Here is a 21,110-nt window from a genome sequence, read left to right as displayed (position 1 = left end):
TAACAACACACTAACGACAAAAGACAATGAAAGATGCAATATGACGTGTTGTGTCTTTCATTGCAACTTGCTGTGTCGTTCGCTGTCCTGCGTCGTTACAGTGAGCTGTTTCTAGTCGCCCAAAGTGTACGAACTCGTCAAGCTCTCAATGGTTCTGAACATGCGTTGGCAGGCTAGTTGGTGCGGATCCATAAATACTTTGTTTAGCGCAATACAACGGTCTTTCTTGTGTCCGTTGTATTTCGCTAAACAAAGTATTTATGGTTCTGAACATATTAGCTGTCACTCCCTACCTGTAGTGCCGAGAGCAGGACCTCTGCATCTTGGACAGCTGGGCCTAACGGACCGCCGAGCGCCTCGAGACGCCGGCACAGGTCGTCGAGCTCCTCACTGCACTGGTTTAGCATGGTGCGCTGCTGCTGCAGTTCTGCAAGGGCCTCCTCCAAGGCAGCGATGCGGTCAGACAGCAGCTTGTCCAGTCTGCACAAGCATTCGAAGGATGGTTCCGAGCTGAAGCGAGACTAAACTCATGGGTTTTATGCAGGCGCAGCACGTCTTGTGAAATCACGTACATAGTTAGAGTGTTTCTGAAATGGCAAATGCAAATGGCTCAGTGAATTCAAGAAGTTCCAATAGCAACACAGTGCATGCTAGAAACCAAAACTCAATGTGGGTTATTTTGTATGCAGAACAGATAACATATGCTAACCTTGGGTGTACCATTTCTGAAACTCTGTAACAACATCAACAGTGCGACATTTCGTGCATGAAATAAATTCATAGTGAGCTGTTTGACCTTAAAGAAACACTAAAGACAGATACTGAGGTTGGGTCTTGTAAATTGGGCAATAAGCACAAGGAGTTGATATTGGTCACCAATTTTGTAGGTGTGGCTGTGGTGATGAGGAGGAAGTTCTGTGGTGACAAATGCAGATACAATAATAATGAATCTAGCTAGAGTGACAGCTTATGTTTCTGATACCACCTTAACGTTCAATCTACCTTAGGTGATGAATCGGACTTGGCCAAGCTCACAATTGAAAGGAGCATATCTTTTTATAAAGTTTGGTCGCCAGGGAATGAAACAGCATGCCTGTCACCAACATTTCAACATAATGTAGGAGTCCCTTGCTGTGCCAACACATACTAGATGACGACTATCTCAGCCATAATGGCTAATTTGTTGTTTCAGAGCACCAATCTATAAGTTTAGCTGAATCTAATTTTTGCCTTCAGTGCCTACTTAAATTGTAATTTTTTCCTCCGAACTCATCACCTTTCTTCACTAAAGAAGTGCTACCAGAATTCCGAAAGGGCAACCTATCATTGTAGCCAACTTTATTTATTGTGTGCTTCCGTCATTTCTTCAAAAAATTTATGACTGATCAACCCAAGAATGGGTTTAGCATGCTTTGAAGGTGGTTGCGCACCTGGTCGCAGACACTGAAACAAGAGGCAAAACATCTCAAATGACAGCATCTGTGTCGTTATGAACGGGACAAGCAGACATGTTTATCACAAACATTGGCTTTATCACCGCACTTCGTGACTCTTCCACTACATTATCTATCTGCACACACAAAACCACACATTAGTAAGATCTTGATGAGGGCTAGTTGGTTCATACTTAGAACTGAGGTGAAACAGCGCGAAAAAGACGAGGACACAAGGAAACAACGCTTGTCTGTGGTATTTGTTTCCTTGTGTCCTCGTCTTTTTCGCGCTGTTTCACCTCAAAACCACACATTTTGCGCCACCCGCTTCTTCCTTCCAACTCTTGCTGCTGCCCTCGTACCACCTGGTCCTATCTGTGGCATCTACAATCAACCACTTGCGTGCAGCATCCGAGAACTGCGCCTTGCCTTGCCTCACTTCGAGCTCTCAGTCCGCTTACGCTGCTACACTCCGACAAAGGAACCCGTATGGGTTTCCTTTGTCGCAATTGCTACGATCAGGTGGATGTCTCATTTTCCCTTTATTCATTACTTCTCTCCACCTTGCGGGTTTCTGCAGAACTTCTACGTCAAACTGCTACTCTCTCTTCCCAGCATCTTCAACCAGAGGCACAGCATTTCAACGAAAGCATCTCAGAACGCTAGCTGTCACAAGAAAAGAATACAAGACCACTATCCTAAATACCGTGCAGTACCGCACGATACCACTGGACCGCCGCATGTGTTTTACTGCTCGGTTAGACTGAACTGTCTTCAGGATCAATTCATGAAAAGGTTAGACAGTCACGAGAAATCTCGGCTAGTTCCCCAAAAGAGCTAAACACTTTAAAAGCTGTAAATAAAAGCAGAGTTACAGGTACACTCATACCTGTCCTTGGTCTCGTTGAGAACACGTATCTCCCGGTTGGCGCCAGCGGCTGGGCCAAGCTTGGAGGCCAGCTTCTGCATCTTGGACAGGTCGGCAGGCAGGCGACGACCGCTCTCCTGCAGCCGACGGTGGGTGTCGAGCTGTCCACGAATCACCTCTTCGCTCGTGGTGAGAAGCAGGTCGGCTGCCAGCGAGGCTTCCGTCTCGCTCAGGAGAGACTTGACGGCCGACAGAGCTTTCTGGTACTCGTCGTACAGCTGAACCAGCTCCTTCAGCTGCTTCAGACGCTCGGCCAGGTTCTGCTGGAGCTCCTTGACTTTCTCAAGGGGTTCTGCGAGAGACGATTGAGGGCTCAATCCTTACAATGCTCGATGACATTTGTCACTAATGTGTGTGTCACTAATGGTGTGTCACTTTAACGTAGTGACAGAAATTTAGCACTGTGCGTGGCATGGAAATAAAGCTCCAGTGAACAAGCACACTAACACATATTGAGGAAGGGTGAATACAGGACATGGGAAAGGTTACAAACGTACAAACAGCTTTTAACAAAGCTTTGCATTCCTTAAACAGCGGCTTAGTGCTCAGCACCTTGGTTGCTGCAACTTATGAAAGTCCTTTAGATTACAGTTTCAGAAAAAATTCGTTATGTGCAGTGAATGCAATATATATATATATATACATATATATATAGAAAATATGTGCCATTAACTTTGCCTGCAAATTCGAAGGTCAGGAAATGGAGTTCATAATATGGCAATCTGCAGCATAGCCATCTAGAGCATTAATAAAATCAGTGATGTCCCATTAAAGAGTGATGTCCTTTGACTACTTATAATTGTATTATCTATAGGACTAGTATGTTACTGTGTCACTGTCTGCTGTGGTATATGCATGCACATCATATGGAGAAAGGGCTAACCTCAATTTCCTAACTGTACTTTGGGATAGTTGGTTCTAATGCAGCCTAACTTCCGATTTACCTGCAGTTACTAAACAACAAGCCACACCAAAGCTTGCCTTTGCAAAGGTAACAGAACATGGAAAGGGGAGCCATGGTAATGCAGCATTTAGTGAACGCAATTTCTTGGTATTGATATCGATTCCGGATATTTGGGCAAGCTGGTAAATTTCATCATTGGGAAACTAGAGCACGGGGACGATGGAACATGAAGACATGTTTGACAAACAGAGCTAGGGCATGAGGATGAACATGACACGACAAACATTACAAGCAGAGGACATGCTTGTGTCCTCTTTCTTCATGTTTCGTCATTCCAGTGCTCTAGTTTCCAAATTAGTGTAGCTTAAGTTCAGTGCATCGAACTAAAACAATTTCTTACCCTGAACAAGCTTCTGCAAAGCTGCGCAGTCCTCGGGCTCACAGCCAGGCTCAAGATCGTTAGCAAGCTTTACGAGTCCGGCCAGCCTGGTTTCTTCAAAGTTTTTCACTTCCTTCTGCAGCGTCTAGAGATACAATGGATGCAATGAGATGTACACGACCAATCCGCTGAAGGAAAACTGAAGACATCGAATGAAGCACATTTGTATAAAAACACGAAAAGGTGAAATGGGGAATCCAGATGACTGTGATTTTACAGCAAGCATAGAAATTATGAACAGATGAGGATACCCTGGTGTTTATAACCTTCCTCAATTTCATGTACTAAACATTGTAAAACTTCAACAGCTCTTTTAAAAGAAATTATAACTGTAAAAGATTCAAACAAAGATGCCTTCATAGAAATCAGCACTTTCATGGCTAGGTGGTTGTTCAACTGTACAAAGCTTAAAAGCCAAGTTAACTACAATGGCGAAAATTTGAAAAACAAGTGGCCATGACTTTTAACAGTCCTTTCAGGCAACCAATGTCTAATGTGACTGTGTGCTTTGAGTGAGTGATAAAAGGCAACAATGAACCTTAATCAAAACTACACCACCTGTGAATTAAAAACATTTTGGAGAAAATGATTACTGGGTAATTGTAGTCTAACCTCGTTATAATGAAATCATATGCAACATGCAAATACTTTCCTTATGTTCAATATTTGCTATCAGCAAATACTTTTGACACGCTGATAATGGCAAGGCGATGTTTACTTACTTTGTTATACCCAATATTTTTTTATATCCGTGTTCATTATACGGAGGTTTAAATATATATATACCACTCCCATCCACCTGTGTGATGCAGAATGGTAGAAAGGGAACCAGTTTCAATATTTCCAGGAAGCGAAGTTTTTCAGCTGATGTATGAATGGTTGGTAAAAATTGTGTTTTAACATGAAGTTCAAAAACCGCTCCAACGTTTACCATGTCACAATCATTACACGCTACGGCAAAGGCTGCCGGTTTACCAGACCAGAAAAGTGCACTCTCGTACTCTCACACTTCTCTCACCTGAACCGAACTAAGAAGGTTCCTGGCATCATTGGCGTCCTGCGCGGGAGCCCCTACCCTCCGCAGGTCCTGTTCCTTCTCGCGCAGCCACTGCCGCACGATCTCCAGCTCGTCGTCGAGGCGGCAGGTCTTGTTGAGCAGCTCCGTCAGGCTGTCGGTGTGCGACGCGAGAAGGTTGAGGAGATCGGCAAAGCGCGTCTTCAGGTCCTGCATCATCTGCTCGAGCTGCTGAGCGTCCAAGCTGTCCAGCTCATGCGAGAAGGACTCGATGCGCTTCTCAAAGTCCTGCACCACGGCGCGCTTGTTCTCCACTTGCCGCTGTTCGGCCTGGAAGAGAGAGAAAATGTTGCAGAAACGTAGCGGACGGGAAACAAGCCGATTGCAGTGGCAAACACGCTAACTTAAACTTCAATTAATACAATCAAAGCCAAGAAATACCAGAATATGAAAGATACTTTAACATGTTTTATTAGCAAACATGTTGAAATTTTATTTTTAAAAGTCACAAATTTTGTTCTGTAAGGACAATGTAAACATGGCTGTAGAGATGCTCTCTACTCTGTAGCTGTAGCTAGAATGATCTGTACCATGAATGAAAATATTCCTGACGTTTATTCACGAAATATTCAATTCATGCATTCGTGGCCGAGATATTTGTTACTGTTATATACTTTTTCTGTGGAGTATGTGGCAGTGCTACAAGTAGGCCTGAATAATGGAGTTGGTCCGAAATTTCAGGCTCTGTAAAATCGCCGCCGACTCTATTTGTATACATATGAAATCAGTTTTGTCCTAAACTGTTCGCAAATAAAGAATCATAAAATTATTCGGGCCACACGACAAATCTAAACAACCTATAAATATTGGGCATTTTGCAATAAATTCGAAAGATTATGCAAATTCAAAAGATTAAAAAAGATTACGCAAATATGACTTTTGTCATTACACTGAGCCAAGAAAGAACACTGCTCAAACCTTCAAAGAGAAAAGGAATTTGCCACACAGAGTGCTTCGAACTTTTCATTTTCAGGTAATCTTCATCAAATTTTTGACGCACTTCCGTAGGCACCATACATTACTCGACACATGGCTTATCTTATGCAGCCAAAGAAAATGTGCCAACTTCTAAACTAACAAAAGCAGTTAACTGCAAATAATATGCTCAGATGTATTGCAGGAAGGCTTACACTACCTCTCATTCCGTATTTCAGGCTCCACGTAACAATAAATAACCATTTGCACTAAATATATGCAAGTAACTTCCGTGAGTGCATTTATTCGCACACCACTCCTCATTCTTAATTACATGAAGGAAATGTATGATTGGTCAATATTGAGCAATTTGATGTGAAGTTAAAGAAAACAAAAAACAACACTAGTTTTTTCTCTCTTCTTTTGTCTTCTGTCTGCGTTACATTTCTTGCTGTGGCATTCAATATCTTATTCTTAGCCCACAAGATCTACAGATTTAAAGTTCTGTAGGTGGCCATCGATTACATTAGTAATCTCGTCACACGACATCTTCGTCGAAGCTATTCTGCATCGCACTTTCCAATGTGATAGAAGCACGCTGCATGAGTGAGTACAGCAGAACAAGAGTCAAACATGCTTGAAATTGAAATATGGCAGCAGCTTAATCTGCATTGGCATAAGCATGCTCGAAAGTTCACACGTAACCACAATACTATCTGTGAGTTCAACACACTGTTGTCCTATGTGCACCTAGTGCAAACTGAACAGCGATATCGACCGGCCCTTTCTCAGAAGTGGCGTGAATTGAACACCAGTATCCTGGTGGTACCTTTGCGCAGAGGTTATGCAAAGGAGCACACCGAGATAGCACCCGCTCCAAGCAAACTTTACTGGCAATGCGCAACAAAGTGAATTAATGCAATGGCATCGAAACCAACCTTCATTCCCTGTAGTGCCGCTTCGACGCTGGTGCTCTGGTAGCCAGGGTTCGGCAGCTGCTCCAGGGAGGCCTGCTTCTCCTGAAGCCACTTTTCCGTGGTGGCCGCTTCGGAGTACAGCGCGTCCAGTCCGTTCTGGATCAGGTCCAAGCTCTTGGTCCTGCGGAGTATCCGCTTGCGCAGCTCGTCGCACTTTCCTTCAAGGCACCTGTAAGGCAAACGCCACAACGTTCAGCTCCTCTTCAAGGATCCCCCGGATTTATAAGCCAGTTTCAGAAATCAAAGAGTATAAAAGCCTCAAGTAACTCCTACAACAATCTTTATGTTGCTGGCACTCTCATTCTTCGATGCCACCGTCGAGCTGTTCGTCATATAAGAACCTCTGCAAAGTTGCTGTAACAAGCACTATCTCGTCAGCTATGTTACCATTTGACAACATCGTCTTCTTGGTCTTCTACCCAGGTAGCATAGACAGAAAGAAGGAATATAAACGGTGTTCAACAGGTTCAACAAAATAGGTGTAAAATACTAAAACTAGAGGTCATAAGATGATGTTCTCCAAGTTACAAGTAGAAATTCACCACTGTCATGTTCCGAGTGCACACATGCAATTTGAAAGCTCAGGAGTAGATGTGCTCCTGACTGTATAGCGAGTAAAGCGTTAACTAGAGGAAAAAAAGAAAGAAACAGTGCGCAGCCTCAAATGTGAGGATGACTGATATTACCATGAAAGCAATGAGTCCTAAAGGTTCTTTCAGAGTACAAGTTTATGTCCTGCAATTCTAATGTTTAACAAATCAACTGAAAAGTTAAGAGTCTGTAAGCAATACTGCCAGTACTGCCAGGCAAGATAGCAGGAATAAATTTAGCCAACACAGCCTGGACACTTGGTGTCTAACGATAAAGTTTAAGAAGGATGAATGGTGCAGGGTTAAAATTACCAAAATAAATAAGAGGAGAGAGAAATTTCTTCCTATTTAGGCCTTATATTTCTTCCTGTAATTTTAAACTTGCACCACTCATGCTTCTTAATCTATGAACCGACCAGCCCAACATAGTACTCTGTCTGACGCAATCTTCAAACATTAGCAGTAACCACATCTCAGAGTGACGGCACACTTACTTGAGTTGGTCGTCACACTTGGCCTTGTCGTCTGGCTCGAGACACTTGGTGAGAACGGCGATTTTGCCCCTGAGGTCGGCTACGTCACCGCCGATGCTGGTCACCTCGTCCAGCAAAACCTACAATGAGGAATTTTTTTGTCATATTTTTTCACCTTATGGCTTCCCACGGTAAACACCTTACTTAGCTTAATTTAATTAAGAAGGTTTGTGAACAGGTTTCGTAGCAGCTTAATAAAAACAAGAAATGCATTCAAGGTGTCTACCAAGTTGACATTTCCAAAATTCCCCAAGTTTTCTAGATTTTCTCCTGAGTGCCCTTGCAAAATTCCCTGAGTGACGCAGAACTTTGTTTTATGTCAAGACAGGCCGACATTATGTTTCCCGATGCTGTCACTCTCTATCAAGCATGTTAAAAATTAAAAAAAAACTACTTAATCCAGTTTGAATAGTAAGGGGTAGCGTTTATACTATTCAAAAAGAAAACGGAAGGGATGGGTTAGTAAAATGCACAGCGATAAAAATGGTAACACCCGTTGAAAATTGAATCGAATATTTTCAAATACAAATAAAAAGGAGATGCATACAAAAGCAAATATTTTCGAAATGGCAGCAGTGGTGGCTTTGATTAATGCCGTTTCGGACCTGCGGTCAAGGCAAAAAGTCCAGAAAATCAAATGGTGAAGTGTTCTTGCATCCGAAATTTCATACATTCTTATACATAGATTCTATGGGGTACAACATTTCCCAAAAATCGGGTGTTCAGAAATTTAGTCGTTGACTGTACACTGGCAACTCCTGCAGCCGACGACACGACGTCAAAGATGATTCGTTACGATTCCTCTCTGTTACTCGAGCCACCATGAGCGCGGCTTTTGTTCCCTCCAAATTCATTGAGTTTTCCCTAAGTATTTCCAGACTATTCGAAATCATTGGGAATTCCAGGTTTTCCCAGTTGGTTTGCCCCTGTGCATTGTGTGGTAAAGCATATAGGGTAGCATGCCAAATTAATTTTGCAATACAAGAACAACGATTTTCACAGATATTATGCTACCTGTGCTTCTGATATATAATGTGAGATCTTCTCCAACTCATAAATGCAAGGCAGTAGTAAATTTTCACACAATTCTTTTTTGTTCAGTCCAGCCCATTATAAAAAAAGAAGAAAAGTAAATATAAACAAATAAAAATGAAAACTAAATAAATTAAAAAGTGGGCACTAGGATCTGACAAAACAGAGCAACAGCGGTTCCCACTAATGTATTTATATCTGGTTCAGTCCTTGGCTCCTTTAGCTTAGGTAAAGCCTGCCTCACCTGCACAATAGTGATTCACACAACAATCGAATGTTCGCCAAAGTTGAAACAGAACCCCAGCTCACATTGAGTGTCTGCAAGCGTTGCTTGGCGTCGCCAACTGTCGGGCGCTGCGTGCTGTCCAGCGACGACTCGACAGCGGTCAGCCTCACGTCCACTTGGCCAGCCAGGGTGTTGTACTCTTCCAGAGTCTCCAGCTGGGTAGCTCTGGCGCCTGCCACTTGGGAGACCTGCAAGCACAGGGGCATGCATCGCTTGATGTGACGATGTTTAAAACTACTTTCACTTAGTCACAATTGCTTTGTTGTTCCAATTTTCGTTAACCATTCAGGAACTACTTTTTTTTTTCACAAGTCAAACTGCACTATGACTATGGAGAGCACTGCAACGGAAGACTCCAGATTAACTTGTGCCACTAGAGGTTTCATTCTTTACCAAAGGCTCAGCACATCTGCATTCTACAACTGTATTTTCTATTGTTCCTTTTTTCTTTTTCATTCATTGTGATTGCATTGTGCACTGTGAAACTGGACTGTCTTTTGCTGTTACTTTTGCAATGCTGTGGTTTAGCTGTTGTACAACATGTACAAATTTCATTTGACTCTGTGTTCGTCTGGTTCAAGTTTACAATTACTAACTCATATAGTGCAACACTGTGCCCTTTATATGGTATTAGAAGCTCCCCTCTGCCAGTCCTTTTGACCTTGGATGCTCCTACATCACCAAAAATTACGTATTTGTCGCAGTTGTTTTCAGAAATGTAATGGCAGACTGCGCTGACTTCATTGAACGTTGGTGTGCTTGCATTTTACCACTCTAACCGGAATGAAAGGTGTAATGCACTACAAGCTTGCTGCGACTTGTCAATGCTTCAGGTCAGCTTTTCCATGACACACAAGCTTCTCTGGTCAGCACATTTCATTTTTGTTTGTTTTTGTTTGAACATACTACCATCCTGGTAGAGGGTCAAGCTGGTAGTGAGTACAGTAACGTATTACAGGTTATACTACAATAAACCCAGACCAGTGCATATGATTAGTTATAGACAAACAATATTAAGAACAACAATTCATGACACTTGGTGCATCATCTTATGGCAATTTCTACAGTACAATGAGGTAACAGAAAGAACAAAATCGTGCGCCACTAGGAAGAGGATTGTTGAAGGTGGGATCGAAACTGCTCACAATCAGTTTGAAAATCTCGCTCTTGTAGCTTTGACACCCTTTGCTTCAGAACTGTGTGCTCCGAGCAGTTTGTAAGAAAGCAGGATAGCAGTATTTCATGTGCACATACCTACAACTGGTTACAGTTGTAGGCAACTGGTTACAACTGGCCTACACAAGGTTACATGCCTACAATCTCGTATTTTAATCTATTAACTAAACTATTTAGGCAGTGCTGGTGGCTTGAACATTCATCACATTTTGAGTGAGTGCCGTGGGTACGCATGAGGAGCGGTCAGCAATAAAACAACAGCGATTTTTGTACAAGTTCTTTCTACAAGTACTGAATATCTGGCCTTGCAGGCAGAATAGCAACAAAAATGTGGTGATTTGATTACTTTGCAGCGGCTCTTTTCAGTAGGTGAAGGATGACAAGAGTGCTAAACATTTCTTTCAAAAATACTGCTCGTTAATGCTGTTGAACCATGTTAAAAGAGTCACACCTAAAAACAAAGATATATTCATTACAATCAATATTCGTTATAAGCACATATCCGTTACACGCCGATATTGGCAATGAACATTTCATAATCACTTCAATGTATCCATGTTTGTTATATCGAGGTTTGGCTGTATGGCAACTTTGCTCTGTCATTACTGTAAACCCCTCGGACACAAACCTGTGCTTCCAGTTGGTGGAGACGGTCTCGCAGAGCAGCCTCACTTGCTCCCGGCGTTCCCGACTTCAGCTCCAGGGCATCCACGGCTGTCACCTTTTCAGAAACCTCATGCTTGATGTCCTGCAGCGGTAACTTGCCCGATTAATAGTGAGAAACATCTTTATTTCTTTTATTTTTTCTGCCACATGTTTATTCCTGTTGTGAAGTTGTTTGACGATGCCATCCAAGAATGATGTCTGGCTCAGTACAACAGAACTTTGCTCATACGTGTCACACTAAATGTTTTCCAGGTTTTAAATAACTGAAGCAAATTCCTCATGAGGTAGTGGCACGTTCAGCATGTTCCTCTCGTTGCTGCATTCCACTGTACTTTGCACTTCTGACAATCTTGAAATATGCACACTGTAAATTAGAAAGTGCAATAGTGCTTATGGTAGCAAGTGACAACTTTATTAATCAAAACAGCAATTGTGGGATCAAAGGAACTCTTAACCAGATTACTTTATTTTTTCATTTACTATGTTAGCTAATGCGGATTTCAGCAACACGTTAACCGATGGTTATATAAAAGTGGGCATAAATTCTGCAGTCCAGTTAGCAACAATCATTCCATGAAAAAAAAAAATGACTTATAGTTCACGAACGGGCTGCTCGCCAGTGAAGACACCTATGGTTAAACAGAAAGAGTGGCATTTAACCATAACTACACATGCGAGAATATTATGGTGTGGTTGCACTGCATCATAGCTTTCTCAGGATACTGCCACACGAAGTTTAAAAACACACACACACACACACACACACACACACACAAACACACACACAAACACACACACAAACACACAAGCACATACGTACGCACACACACACAAACATACACACACGCACACACGTACGCACGCACGTGCACGCGTGCACACACACGCGCGCACACACACAACAGCACCGGATTTCAAATAGAAAAGTGCTGTTTTTTGAGGGCTTACAAAATAATTATGATAGTATTTCCATGACCAAGACATTCTAGACTGCCTTGTAGAGACACTCGATCCTCTCACATTTCCCTATGTTCATTTTCACCCGCAAGTCTCTTGCATCTTGTGACGTTTTGGTTTCTCGTTTGACACACATGATCACAGAGGCCGTAGTTGTAGTTACGCAGTTGCGCAGTTACAACAAAAGAGGGCGCGAGCGCTTTTATGGTAGCGCCAGCCGATGCTGTGGGCAGCTCAGCTTGTGTCTCTTTGGCTATCTTTGGCTAAGAGACATCGATGCCCTTCGCAGGAATATCCCGCGGAAAGCTTCCCATTTAGCTTCAGAGAGTTGCATAGGCCTGGGCAAACATGACTGCTCATACGTGCTTCAGTTCACAAGATAGCAATCTCCTATAACCTAGGCCTTGAAAGCATGGGTAAACATTCACTCAATACCTTTATAAGGCAAGTCAAACTTCGATTGCTCTTGGCATCCCATCGAAGAACTAAACCTCGTACTTTGAATAGCTGGCATTATTGTATCCAAAGGCCAATAAATGTACTTCCATGTTTTTGAACTAATGCGTAATGGGTGTTTTGTTCTAAAAGGCCTAATCAAACCCCACAGTACTCTCAAAATGTAAGAGTCATCTAGCACAGATGTCATGCACGTATTGATGATAAAAAAACTTGCCTCAAGCTGCCTAAGTTGAGCCTGCAGTGCCAGTGTCTGCGGAGGAAACTTCGCACTCCCCAACTGCGTAACGGTGGACTGCTTCTCGACAATCCAGTCCTCGATAGCAGCTCGCTTGCGTCCAGCTTCCTCAAAGCCTCTGAGCTGAACCTCCAGTTGGGCAGCGATGGCCTCCAACTGAAAGTATGTCGTGAGGAACACAAAGAAGCCACAAGATCATTTAAGAAACAAAGCTAATTAAAGCACGCTTACTCAACAAAAGGACAAGAACAGCATCGTCACTAAGAAGCAGTGCGCCAAGCACTCTTGTGCTTGAAAACTGTTCTGACTTCAGGCAATTGAGAACGTATGAAAGCAAACAATAATCACACCACTATATTTAAGTATTATACTATAATACACAATGGCATATTTTATGACCATTTACAGCCATACAATGTTTAAGTTTAGCAAAGACAGTGACAACATTTCTTTCTTTTCTAAGGTGCAATATAAATGACTTAGGATGGTTGAGGTCAGGCAGGTGTTCTTCCAAGAAGAAAGCAGCAGGCTTGTCATTGTCCTTCTCTACACTGCACCTCGACAGCTATTCAAACTTTGTTTTTTGTTATGAAAGCTCACAAGCGTGCATTAGTCATATGCAAAACGCAGCAAAACGATAACGAAATTTAAATGACCAGGGCCAAAGGCTGCTCTCATCCAGTAGCAACAACAGTTTGCAGAAAGCCAACCCTTCTTTCAAGAGACAAGTGAAAGTTTATAAAAGAGCGGGCACCTGCTCAATGTTGTCCTGGAGGCGTATCTTGATGCTGGCCTCCTGTTCTGGAACACTGAAGACCGTAGCCACCTCCGGGCTAGACGGCCTGCTTACTGAAGACACTGCCTCAATGCAGCCCTGAATGGCCTCTTGGAACTGGGTCCTCGCTTCGGTGAGTTGGGAGAGTATGCCCTGTTGACAGTTGGCAATCAAATACCATAAGCACATTTTTCCTGTTCATTCTGCAGACTATTTGGGCAGTCAGTCAGAACAGTTTGGTTGGACAGGGATATCCACAGTCCCTGATTGATTCTAAGATGACATTTCGAGAAACTGTATTTTGGATTAGCCCTTTTGATGTGGTGTTAGCCTCCAGCTGCCTCCCAACTAAAGGTGACAAATTGCAATGCTACCTCATTGGAAAAAAAAGAGTGGCCACACCTACATAACCTATCTAAAATCAAATGTTTGCTCTGACTTCCCTGTCCGCTTATTCCTTTGGTTACCATGGTAGCACTAGGGAATCTGTTTGTGTAAATGATCTAGTAATACAAGCAGACAGTACTGGATACAATATACTTATTGAGTATAGCAAAGAAAAAGGACCCAGTAGCTTGCTTACAACAAAACCTAAATGTGCAAACTCAGATGTTTTACTGTATCATGAACAACATCAAGTAACAAAAGACTCTAAGTAACAAAAGTAACAAAAGTAACAAAGTAAAAAAGACTCTACCTTTTCATAACAAAATTATTATTCACTACCCGACTTCCAGCCTATAAGCAACATGTTACAATTGTACCAGCTCAAGCGAATCTACAATATGTACAAAAAGAAAATCAAAATAGACAAAATAGTATTTAGAGGGCAGAGATTAAAAGAAAACTGGGAGGAAACAACTAGTTAAGGCTTTTGCAAGAGGGCTCCAGGCAGTAAGTTTTGTCAGCAACAGCTTTGTCCTCATAAAGCAAGAGTCTTGTCAGCAACAGTCTTGTCGAGAGGCCTGCTGACATGTCCTGTTGGCAGAAGTCTCGTCGGCAAGACAAGTCTCCTTATTGAAACAGCATACAAAAAGAAAAAAAAAGAAGAAAGAAAGAAAGCTGCACGTGCTTCAATGGCTACCAGAAAGAATAGCAAACCTTGCAAGTTTCCAGCTTGATCTTGGAGGCCTCAACTGTTTTCGGAGTGTCCTCAGAGAGCGCGGAAATCTTGGGCTCCAGCTCCTCCAGCAGCTTGTCACAGACCTCGAGCATCGTCTCGTAGCTGATGAACTTCTGCAGAGCACTCTCGAGACGAGCCTACAGACAGGAAGTCGATGTTTAAAACAGTGACGTGGAGAATACAGTTCAGGCATGAAAAGAAACCGAGAGACCTTTAGACGGCAGTGGTTGCACAATGTGACGTACAAAACGATGGGTAATTGTAATACTGCAGTTAAAACAGCATGTAAAAAAAATTTAACGACAAGATTCCACTGTAACTTCTCTGCCTGCAGTTAAATGTATGCAACATCCCACCATTTATCTAAAATAGTGCTTTGCATTTAACACACCTGTATGATCGGAATGTATTAGATTCAGTGCTTGATCTTCAGCACATTTTACAGTGTGGTAATACGCACGTCTTTCGGACGGTAGTGAAAAGCATGCGGGTTACTCAGATGTGCACAGCTCTCACTTAAGCCTAGACAGCAGTGATAGGCTGCTCAGCACAACAACATATGGTGTCGAATGTACCAGGGGCTGTTTAACATGTGCCGTGGCTTCGCACGTTGAATGCTGCGCACGCTATATTGTTACTGCTTTTTCAAAAGCCCCGTCTAGTGGAATCTTGTTGATATGACTCTGCATAATACATTTTTCGGAATAATACATTTTCCCCCTTCTTCTGGCCGACATCCCATAGGAGCAATTTATTTTCATACAGTTATAGCGATCGCTTTTTCACCTGAAACTGGATAATACGACTGCAGAAGCGGGCTTTTATTGGTATTTATAAACTCATACCTTTATATTCTAGTGTACTAGCTTTGAATACCATTCCAATGAGCCACGAACAAAGTGTTAAGCTTCAGTCACACTGTAGGAAAAATGCTGCTGCTGTAGTGTGGCCACACCGACTGGCGGTGTGCCGATGTTCAGATGAGTGAGGAAACGGTGGGTTATTTTTTTCACTTCCAGAATAACTTTTTTTTTACGGACATAAGAAAGAATAAAGTTCAGTGCAAACTGACGAGTGATTCCAATGTTGCTGAATAAAAGTGCGTTGGCTGCAGTTCATGTGGCATCGAGTGCTGCTGCTCTGCATAACGTGTTACGTGGAGCAGCATCACTCGATGCCACACGAACCTCTGCCATTAAGTTTGTCACCGAGTACGCCTACTTTCATACTTCTTAGAGCTTGCTCTGGATTATACGATTTTCGGATGATACGTTTTATTTTCCCGGTTTCCGTTAAAATATCATATCAATGAGATTCCACGGTAATTAGAAAGCCTACCCGTAAATTTGATGGTACTCACCAGGACTTGATTTGCACCAGTCAGCAATGCGTCATAGCTCTCCTGAATGTTGTCGAGCTGAGACTGCACTTGCTGTTCCAGCTGGGGTGCGTCTTTCTTGTAGCGGTTGACCAGTCCCCGACCCTTGGCCTTCACATCATCAAGGGTGGACTGGTACTGCTTGACCTCCGCCAGAATGCCCTGAGAGCCAAAAGAGAAGCGAATCGTGTTAGTGTTTGCAGGTGGAGGCATGACGATTTGTTCAGGTAAGAGAGCAGTACGAAGAGACGAGGCATATAAAAGCGAGAAGGCAACTACAATCGACTTCAATGTAAGAGAAGGCCAAATGGGCCCAAAAGCTGACAAGGCTGCAGAGTCAACTGTCATTATTTGATTTTGACAGCACCGACGAATCTGGTTGAATTAAACAAGATGCATAGAAAAGGCCAGAACATATCACCGAATCATTTGGCAGCATTTGGCAGTTAAGCTTTGTGATTCACAGCTTTGCTACTGTGTTCTTCATCATCACTACAGCATGACAATATATAGTCTCAACAGAAATCTATAGTGTTGAGACTGCATGAATGACTGTAGCGGTTAATTGTGGTTTCTTGTGGTTGTGTGCACAGGTTTTTTTCCCTGGGTTCTTTTCTACCCATCTTTTCTTCTACCCTTTCTCTTCACTCCCATTGTAAAAAAGTCAACCATGCAACTCTGATTAACCTGCTGCCTTTCATCTGTTATTTTCTCTCTCTACTATTCATACTATTAATACTATTAATACTATAACTGCTACTAATGCTACATCAGCTGTACCTTGCATAGTGCTGATGTATTTATTCCATATTCTACTCTACCACGCTGTGTTATGTGACTATCGGATATAATGAACGTACTTCCGTGTTGGATGCAACTTTACTATAACGAAGCTTGACTGTACATACATTAAGTGGCTGATCCTTAGCTACAAGGTTTAGCACTAATAAGGAAAAGTCAAATCTCAATTTTGAAGTCTAGGTGACCAAGTTCGTTCGACCTAGCCGGTTTTGAATGAATCCGAGAAAGTCCAGCCCCATAACAGCAGTGGGACTTTACCTTGTACTTGTCAAGTTGTTCTTGCGTCTGCTGCTTGTTGAGCACCTGAAGTGAGTGTTGAGCCATTACTGGGAACGACATCTGCAGAAGCCACTTCTCAGCCTCCTGTAATGCCTTTTGGTAGCTTTGGGCATCGTGCAGTTCCGACTCCAGCGAGTCCAGAATAGCCTGAAAGGAAAGAACATTTATGTATGTTTGTCGAATCAGTTGACTGATTGGGTTTAGTGGTTGTTTGAAAGACTGGTTGCCCAACCAATCAAGAATAGAAGAATGCATACCGACAATCATAGTTACATACTTATGGAAATAAAGCAGCAGTCAAATGTTGACTGATTGGGTTCAATTATTGATTGGCTGATTGATTCATCAATGAATCAATCAATCGTATAACAGAGAGAGGAGCACTGTGAATCAATTGTGCTCATGTTGTCTATCATGGTGTGTCCAAGTGTTCACACACGTTATGTGCCAAAATACACATATTACAACCTTTCTGTGGATCAATTTTAACCACAGAGTTATTCAATGTGCACCTAAACAAATGCACACGGACGCTTTTGGATTTCATCCCTTTTTGAGCGTGGCCATGAAGACTAGGAATTGAACCTGTGACCTAATGCTAGCAGCAGAGCACCATAGCTACTTATCAATCACAGCAGGTAAGCACATAACTTCATGATAAAATCAAAACCTGTTTGAACGACCATTACATATAACCATCATTGGTGTCGTGCGACTGGTACACACCTATTAGTGTTCTTCCTGGAAAGTGTTCATCAACAACCTAGTACTGCGCTGACGTTAGCTGACCTCCTCGACACTATGGAAAATGGATTTACCAGTATTGCTGTCAGTTAAAATCATTGCTACTAGTTATACTAGCTGGCAACAAAGATACTGGGGCCAGGAAATAAAAAAAAATGCTCGCGGGTTCTTGCAAACATTGCTTTCTTCTACAAGTCCCCTTTCTCTTTCCTGCAGTCGAGTTTCTATAAGCGCGAAAAAATTGTGCATACCGAGAATAAGCTTTAGACAAAACACATGCCAATTCTTCCAACTTCACATTTATAGAAGTGGGATGTAAGTAGTGAAACACCTACTTACAAACAAAAGAACTCGCCTTAGCGCAAAAGGAAAAAAAAAAGAAGAAAGATAAGATGAAAAGTACCTGACACTTCTTTTGAAGTGACTCCAATTGTTTCGCCATTTCTTGCAGCACGGGTAGCACGTCCCCGCCGTCTGTCTTCTCGGCCAATTCGGACGCTTCGACGCGAAGCTCCTTCAGCTTCTGCTTGTAGTCATCCAGGTTTCGGGCCGTGTGCTGCCGGTGGACAGAGATTATGGAAGTCCAGCTTTAGACCAGTGATTTTCGTTAACTAGCCCAACTAACCGAGAACTAAGGTGCAACGAAATACATGCACTATGACAAAAGCAATCCCATTTCCTTACGCACGCCAAAGTGCCATGTTAAGCCCTTACCTTTCCTGTACCTTGCAGTGCGCTAAAATGCTGAGCAATTAGTTAACGTGCAACTAAGTTAGCTAAACCTAAGGCTCATGCATGAGGAAACCATGACCACTAAGGATTCGAGCGATGTAGTGACTCAGTTTATTGCTTACAGAGTCCTTACAGGTAGTTTTTTTTCACTCTGCAAAGGTAAATGATGAGACCTTATTGGAAGACACAAGAGGGCAGAGAGCAGAACAGTGAGGTAAATGCGGTACAAGCCGATAAACAAAGTGTGAAATAAATATACACAATATATGCAAAACAAACTTAAGTGGTGAATTTCAACTGCTAACCGAACAGAATGTACATAAAAAAATATATATACAAAAGCAGTTTCTGGTTTACATTTGGAGGAAGTAAGATGTGGTAGAGAATTAATATACATGGCAGTAATATAGCTATCTACAGATAAGTACAGAAAATAGGTGTATAAAATCAGTACGAATGATGAAATAATCATAATCACCAAAGCGACATGAACAGTGAATGATGGGCACAGGCTAACTACATTAGGTACTGAACCTAAGGGTTAGAGGTCTATAAGATTATTTTGTAAGGCACAATACAAATCTTCAAGCCTAAATGAGTACTTTTCTTCCTTTGCTTTATGTTGTTTCTAGGGCTTAAAAGGCAACAACTGGCAATGGCAACAAACTAAAAAAACAACAATCCTGGTCCTTAAAAATCTTGTTGTACAACACCTGCAATAATTGTAAGGACAGCATTCCTGGTCCTTCAAAATTTCATTGTGTAGAACCTGTAGCAAACTGTTGCATCATGCTTAGTTGATTGTGTCTCATTTTTAATACCAGCCACCATATATTGTAAGTTACCCGATTAAGAAAATGAGGCGGATAGCTTTGACTGCCCCGTAATGCTTAAGCAAATCATGTGGAAGTCTGGACACACAATCTACATCAGCCATCAACAGCTGTACAGGCACTTGCTTTGACAGTGCATCTTGCAAAACACAGAGACTGTGCAGGGCTAATCTGCAAACCAGCTGCAAGAACTGTCCATAGTGCTGCGCATAATGAGCACCACAGACGTATAAAATAAGTTCACAGATTTTAAATTCTTACAGCGGTAAAGCGTTACGGCAAACTGATGCTGCTGTGTGCAACCGTGCATGTTAATGTAGACATTATACTAAACATCAAAGGTATGTAAACTAACTAGATAACCTCTGATAACGCAACTCAGTATGTAGACTGAACACACATTCTACGCAACTGTGTGCATAAAATGAATAGACCTGAGGCTAGGCAATTAAAACAAATTGTTCCAGTCGGTCTGTTCAGACTTGGGGCTGTGTCAGGGCCACTTGCACTCCGTTTGCGGGAAGTCCCAGGTGTAGATAACGACACAGATAAGCATGTATATGAACAAGTGTATAAACACCTTGTACTGCTCAACAAGGCAGCGGATTTGGACAAGGTCTCCGCCCGACACCGGTCGCTCCTTCAGCGACTCTTCGACTTCCTGGAGCGATGCCTTCAGGGTGTCGGCGCCCTGCATCAGCTCTTGCCAGCGGGACTGAAGCGATGCCAGCCGGCCGGTCGCCTCGCTCGTCAGTTGCTCGAGCGTGGTTAGTTGGTCGCGTAGACTATCCACCTGGGAAGAGACGATCACAACAGTTTGGCATCCAGTAACTTAATTTTCCAAGTTGGACATTCTCCTACAAAGATCCGTAAATCTTCGAAAGGCCATTCTCAAAGTCTGCGAGATTGCGGCCGCCAGAAAAGCCTCCTATCATGACTGGTTCATAAGGCCAAATAAAGTTTCAAGCTGCTAGCATACCAGGAAAGAAGTGTATGCATGTTAAGTGTGGGACGCCGGTCACATGGTGGAGGTAGAGAGGGGATGGAAGAGTTTTGAAGAGTGTGTATATGTGTATGTATACGTAGTGCAACTAACGGACCTAACGGAACTAACTGCAACTCACGGACCACTGTGAGTTGCACTTCGCTCCTCGAAGAGGCAGGATGTGTGTTGAGTGACCTTCTGAACAACACTTTGCAATGCAATGAACCCAGTTTAAATCGTAGATCCAAGACCTCAAAGAGAAATGCTAACACACGTCTTTCATATTCGCCACTAAATCACCGCTGAATTTTTTTTTTTTCATAACACAACATCTCGTGCCAGTAGACAAAAGAAATTGTACATTAATCACTGAGTGATGTATTAACTGGCTGAAATTCACTGAGTAAAAAGGACAGAAAGCTGATTAAGTAGGTAACAATACATAATTTGAAAAGGTGCATGAAATAAGTGCGTACACAGGAGGAGTAAAAAAAAAAAAGTTGATAGCTGCTATTTGCGCTGTCTGTTTCTCTTGTGTCCATGTTTTTGATGCCAGCCTTTCCAAATCACTAATTAAATTTTGAAATTATTTATTGTCCTTATGTAATAGAATATTTCAATGTAAATGATGATGATGATGATGATGCTGATGATGACATGTTGCAATCACAAAATTGAAACCACTCAGTGGTTAACGCTTGTCCACTTAATAGGTGTCCAAAGATAGCACCATTATCTGTCCGCAAACTTGCTTTCCACAAATCATTTCTCCACAAAGCCTTGCCCAAGCAACGTAGAATCAAAGTTAGGGGAACACCGATGCATTTCTTTGCATATTTTGGGGGTGAATATTCA

General features: G+C 42.4%; 1 protein-coding gene across 1 annotated transcript in view; it reads right to left on the bottom strand.

Moving 5' to 3' along the window:
- The window catches only part of Msp300 (Muscle-specific protein 300 kDa), a 314,508-nt gene that overhangs the window by 66,924 nt on the left and 226,474 nt on the right, over positions 1-21,110 (bottom strand). Inside the window, exons 94-108 of the mRNA XM_070521946.1 lie at positions 19,851-20,063; positions 18,109-18,261; positions 16,941-17,108; positions 15,864-16,043; positions 14,482-14,640; positions 13,360-13,533; positions 12,585-12,761; positions 10,917-11,036; positions 9,136-9,300; positions 7,756-7,874; positions 6,633-6,840; positions 4,723-5,049; positions 3,666-3,789; positions 2,323-2,653; positions 294-480 (exon numbers count right to left, since the gene is read on the bottom strand). Coding sequence (XP_070378047.1) covers positions 294-480; positions 2,323-2,653; positions 3,666-3,789; positions 4,723-5,049; positions 6,633-6,840; positions 7,756-7,874; positions 9,136-9,300; positions 10,917-11,036; positions 12,585-12,761; positions 13,360-13,533; positions 14,482-14,640; positions 15,864-16,043; positions 16,941-17,108; positions 18,109-18,261; positions 19,851-20,063 — 2,805 coding nt within the window. The remainder of the gene's footprint in view (positions 1-293; positions 481-2,322; positions 2,654-3,665; positions 3,790-4,722; positions 5,050-6,632; positions 6,841-7,755; positions 7,875-9,135; positions 9,301-10,916; positions 11,037-12,584; positions 12,762-13,359; positions 13,534-14,481; positions 14,641-15,863; positions 16,044-16,940; positions 17,109-18,108; positions 18,262-19,850; positions 20,064-21,110) is intronic.

The sequence above is a fragment of the Dermacentor albipictus genome, chromosome 7 (genome assembly GCF_038994185.2).
Source record: "Dermacentor albipictus isolate Rhodes 1998 colony chromosome 7, USDA_Dalb.pri_finalv2, whole genome shotgun sequence".
In the NCBI taxonomy this organism is placed as follows: domain Eukaryota; kingdom Metazoa; phylum Arthropoda; class Arachnida; order Ixodida; family Ixodidae; genus Dermacentor; species Dermacentor albipictus.
Note: the sequence above shows the minus strand (reverse complement) of the source record. Positions and strands in the feature narration are given on the sequence as shown.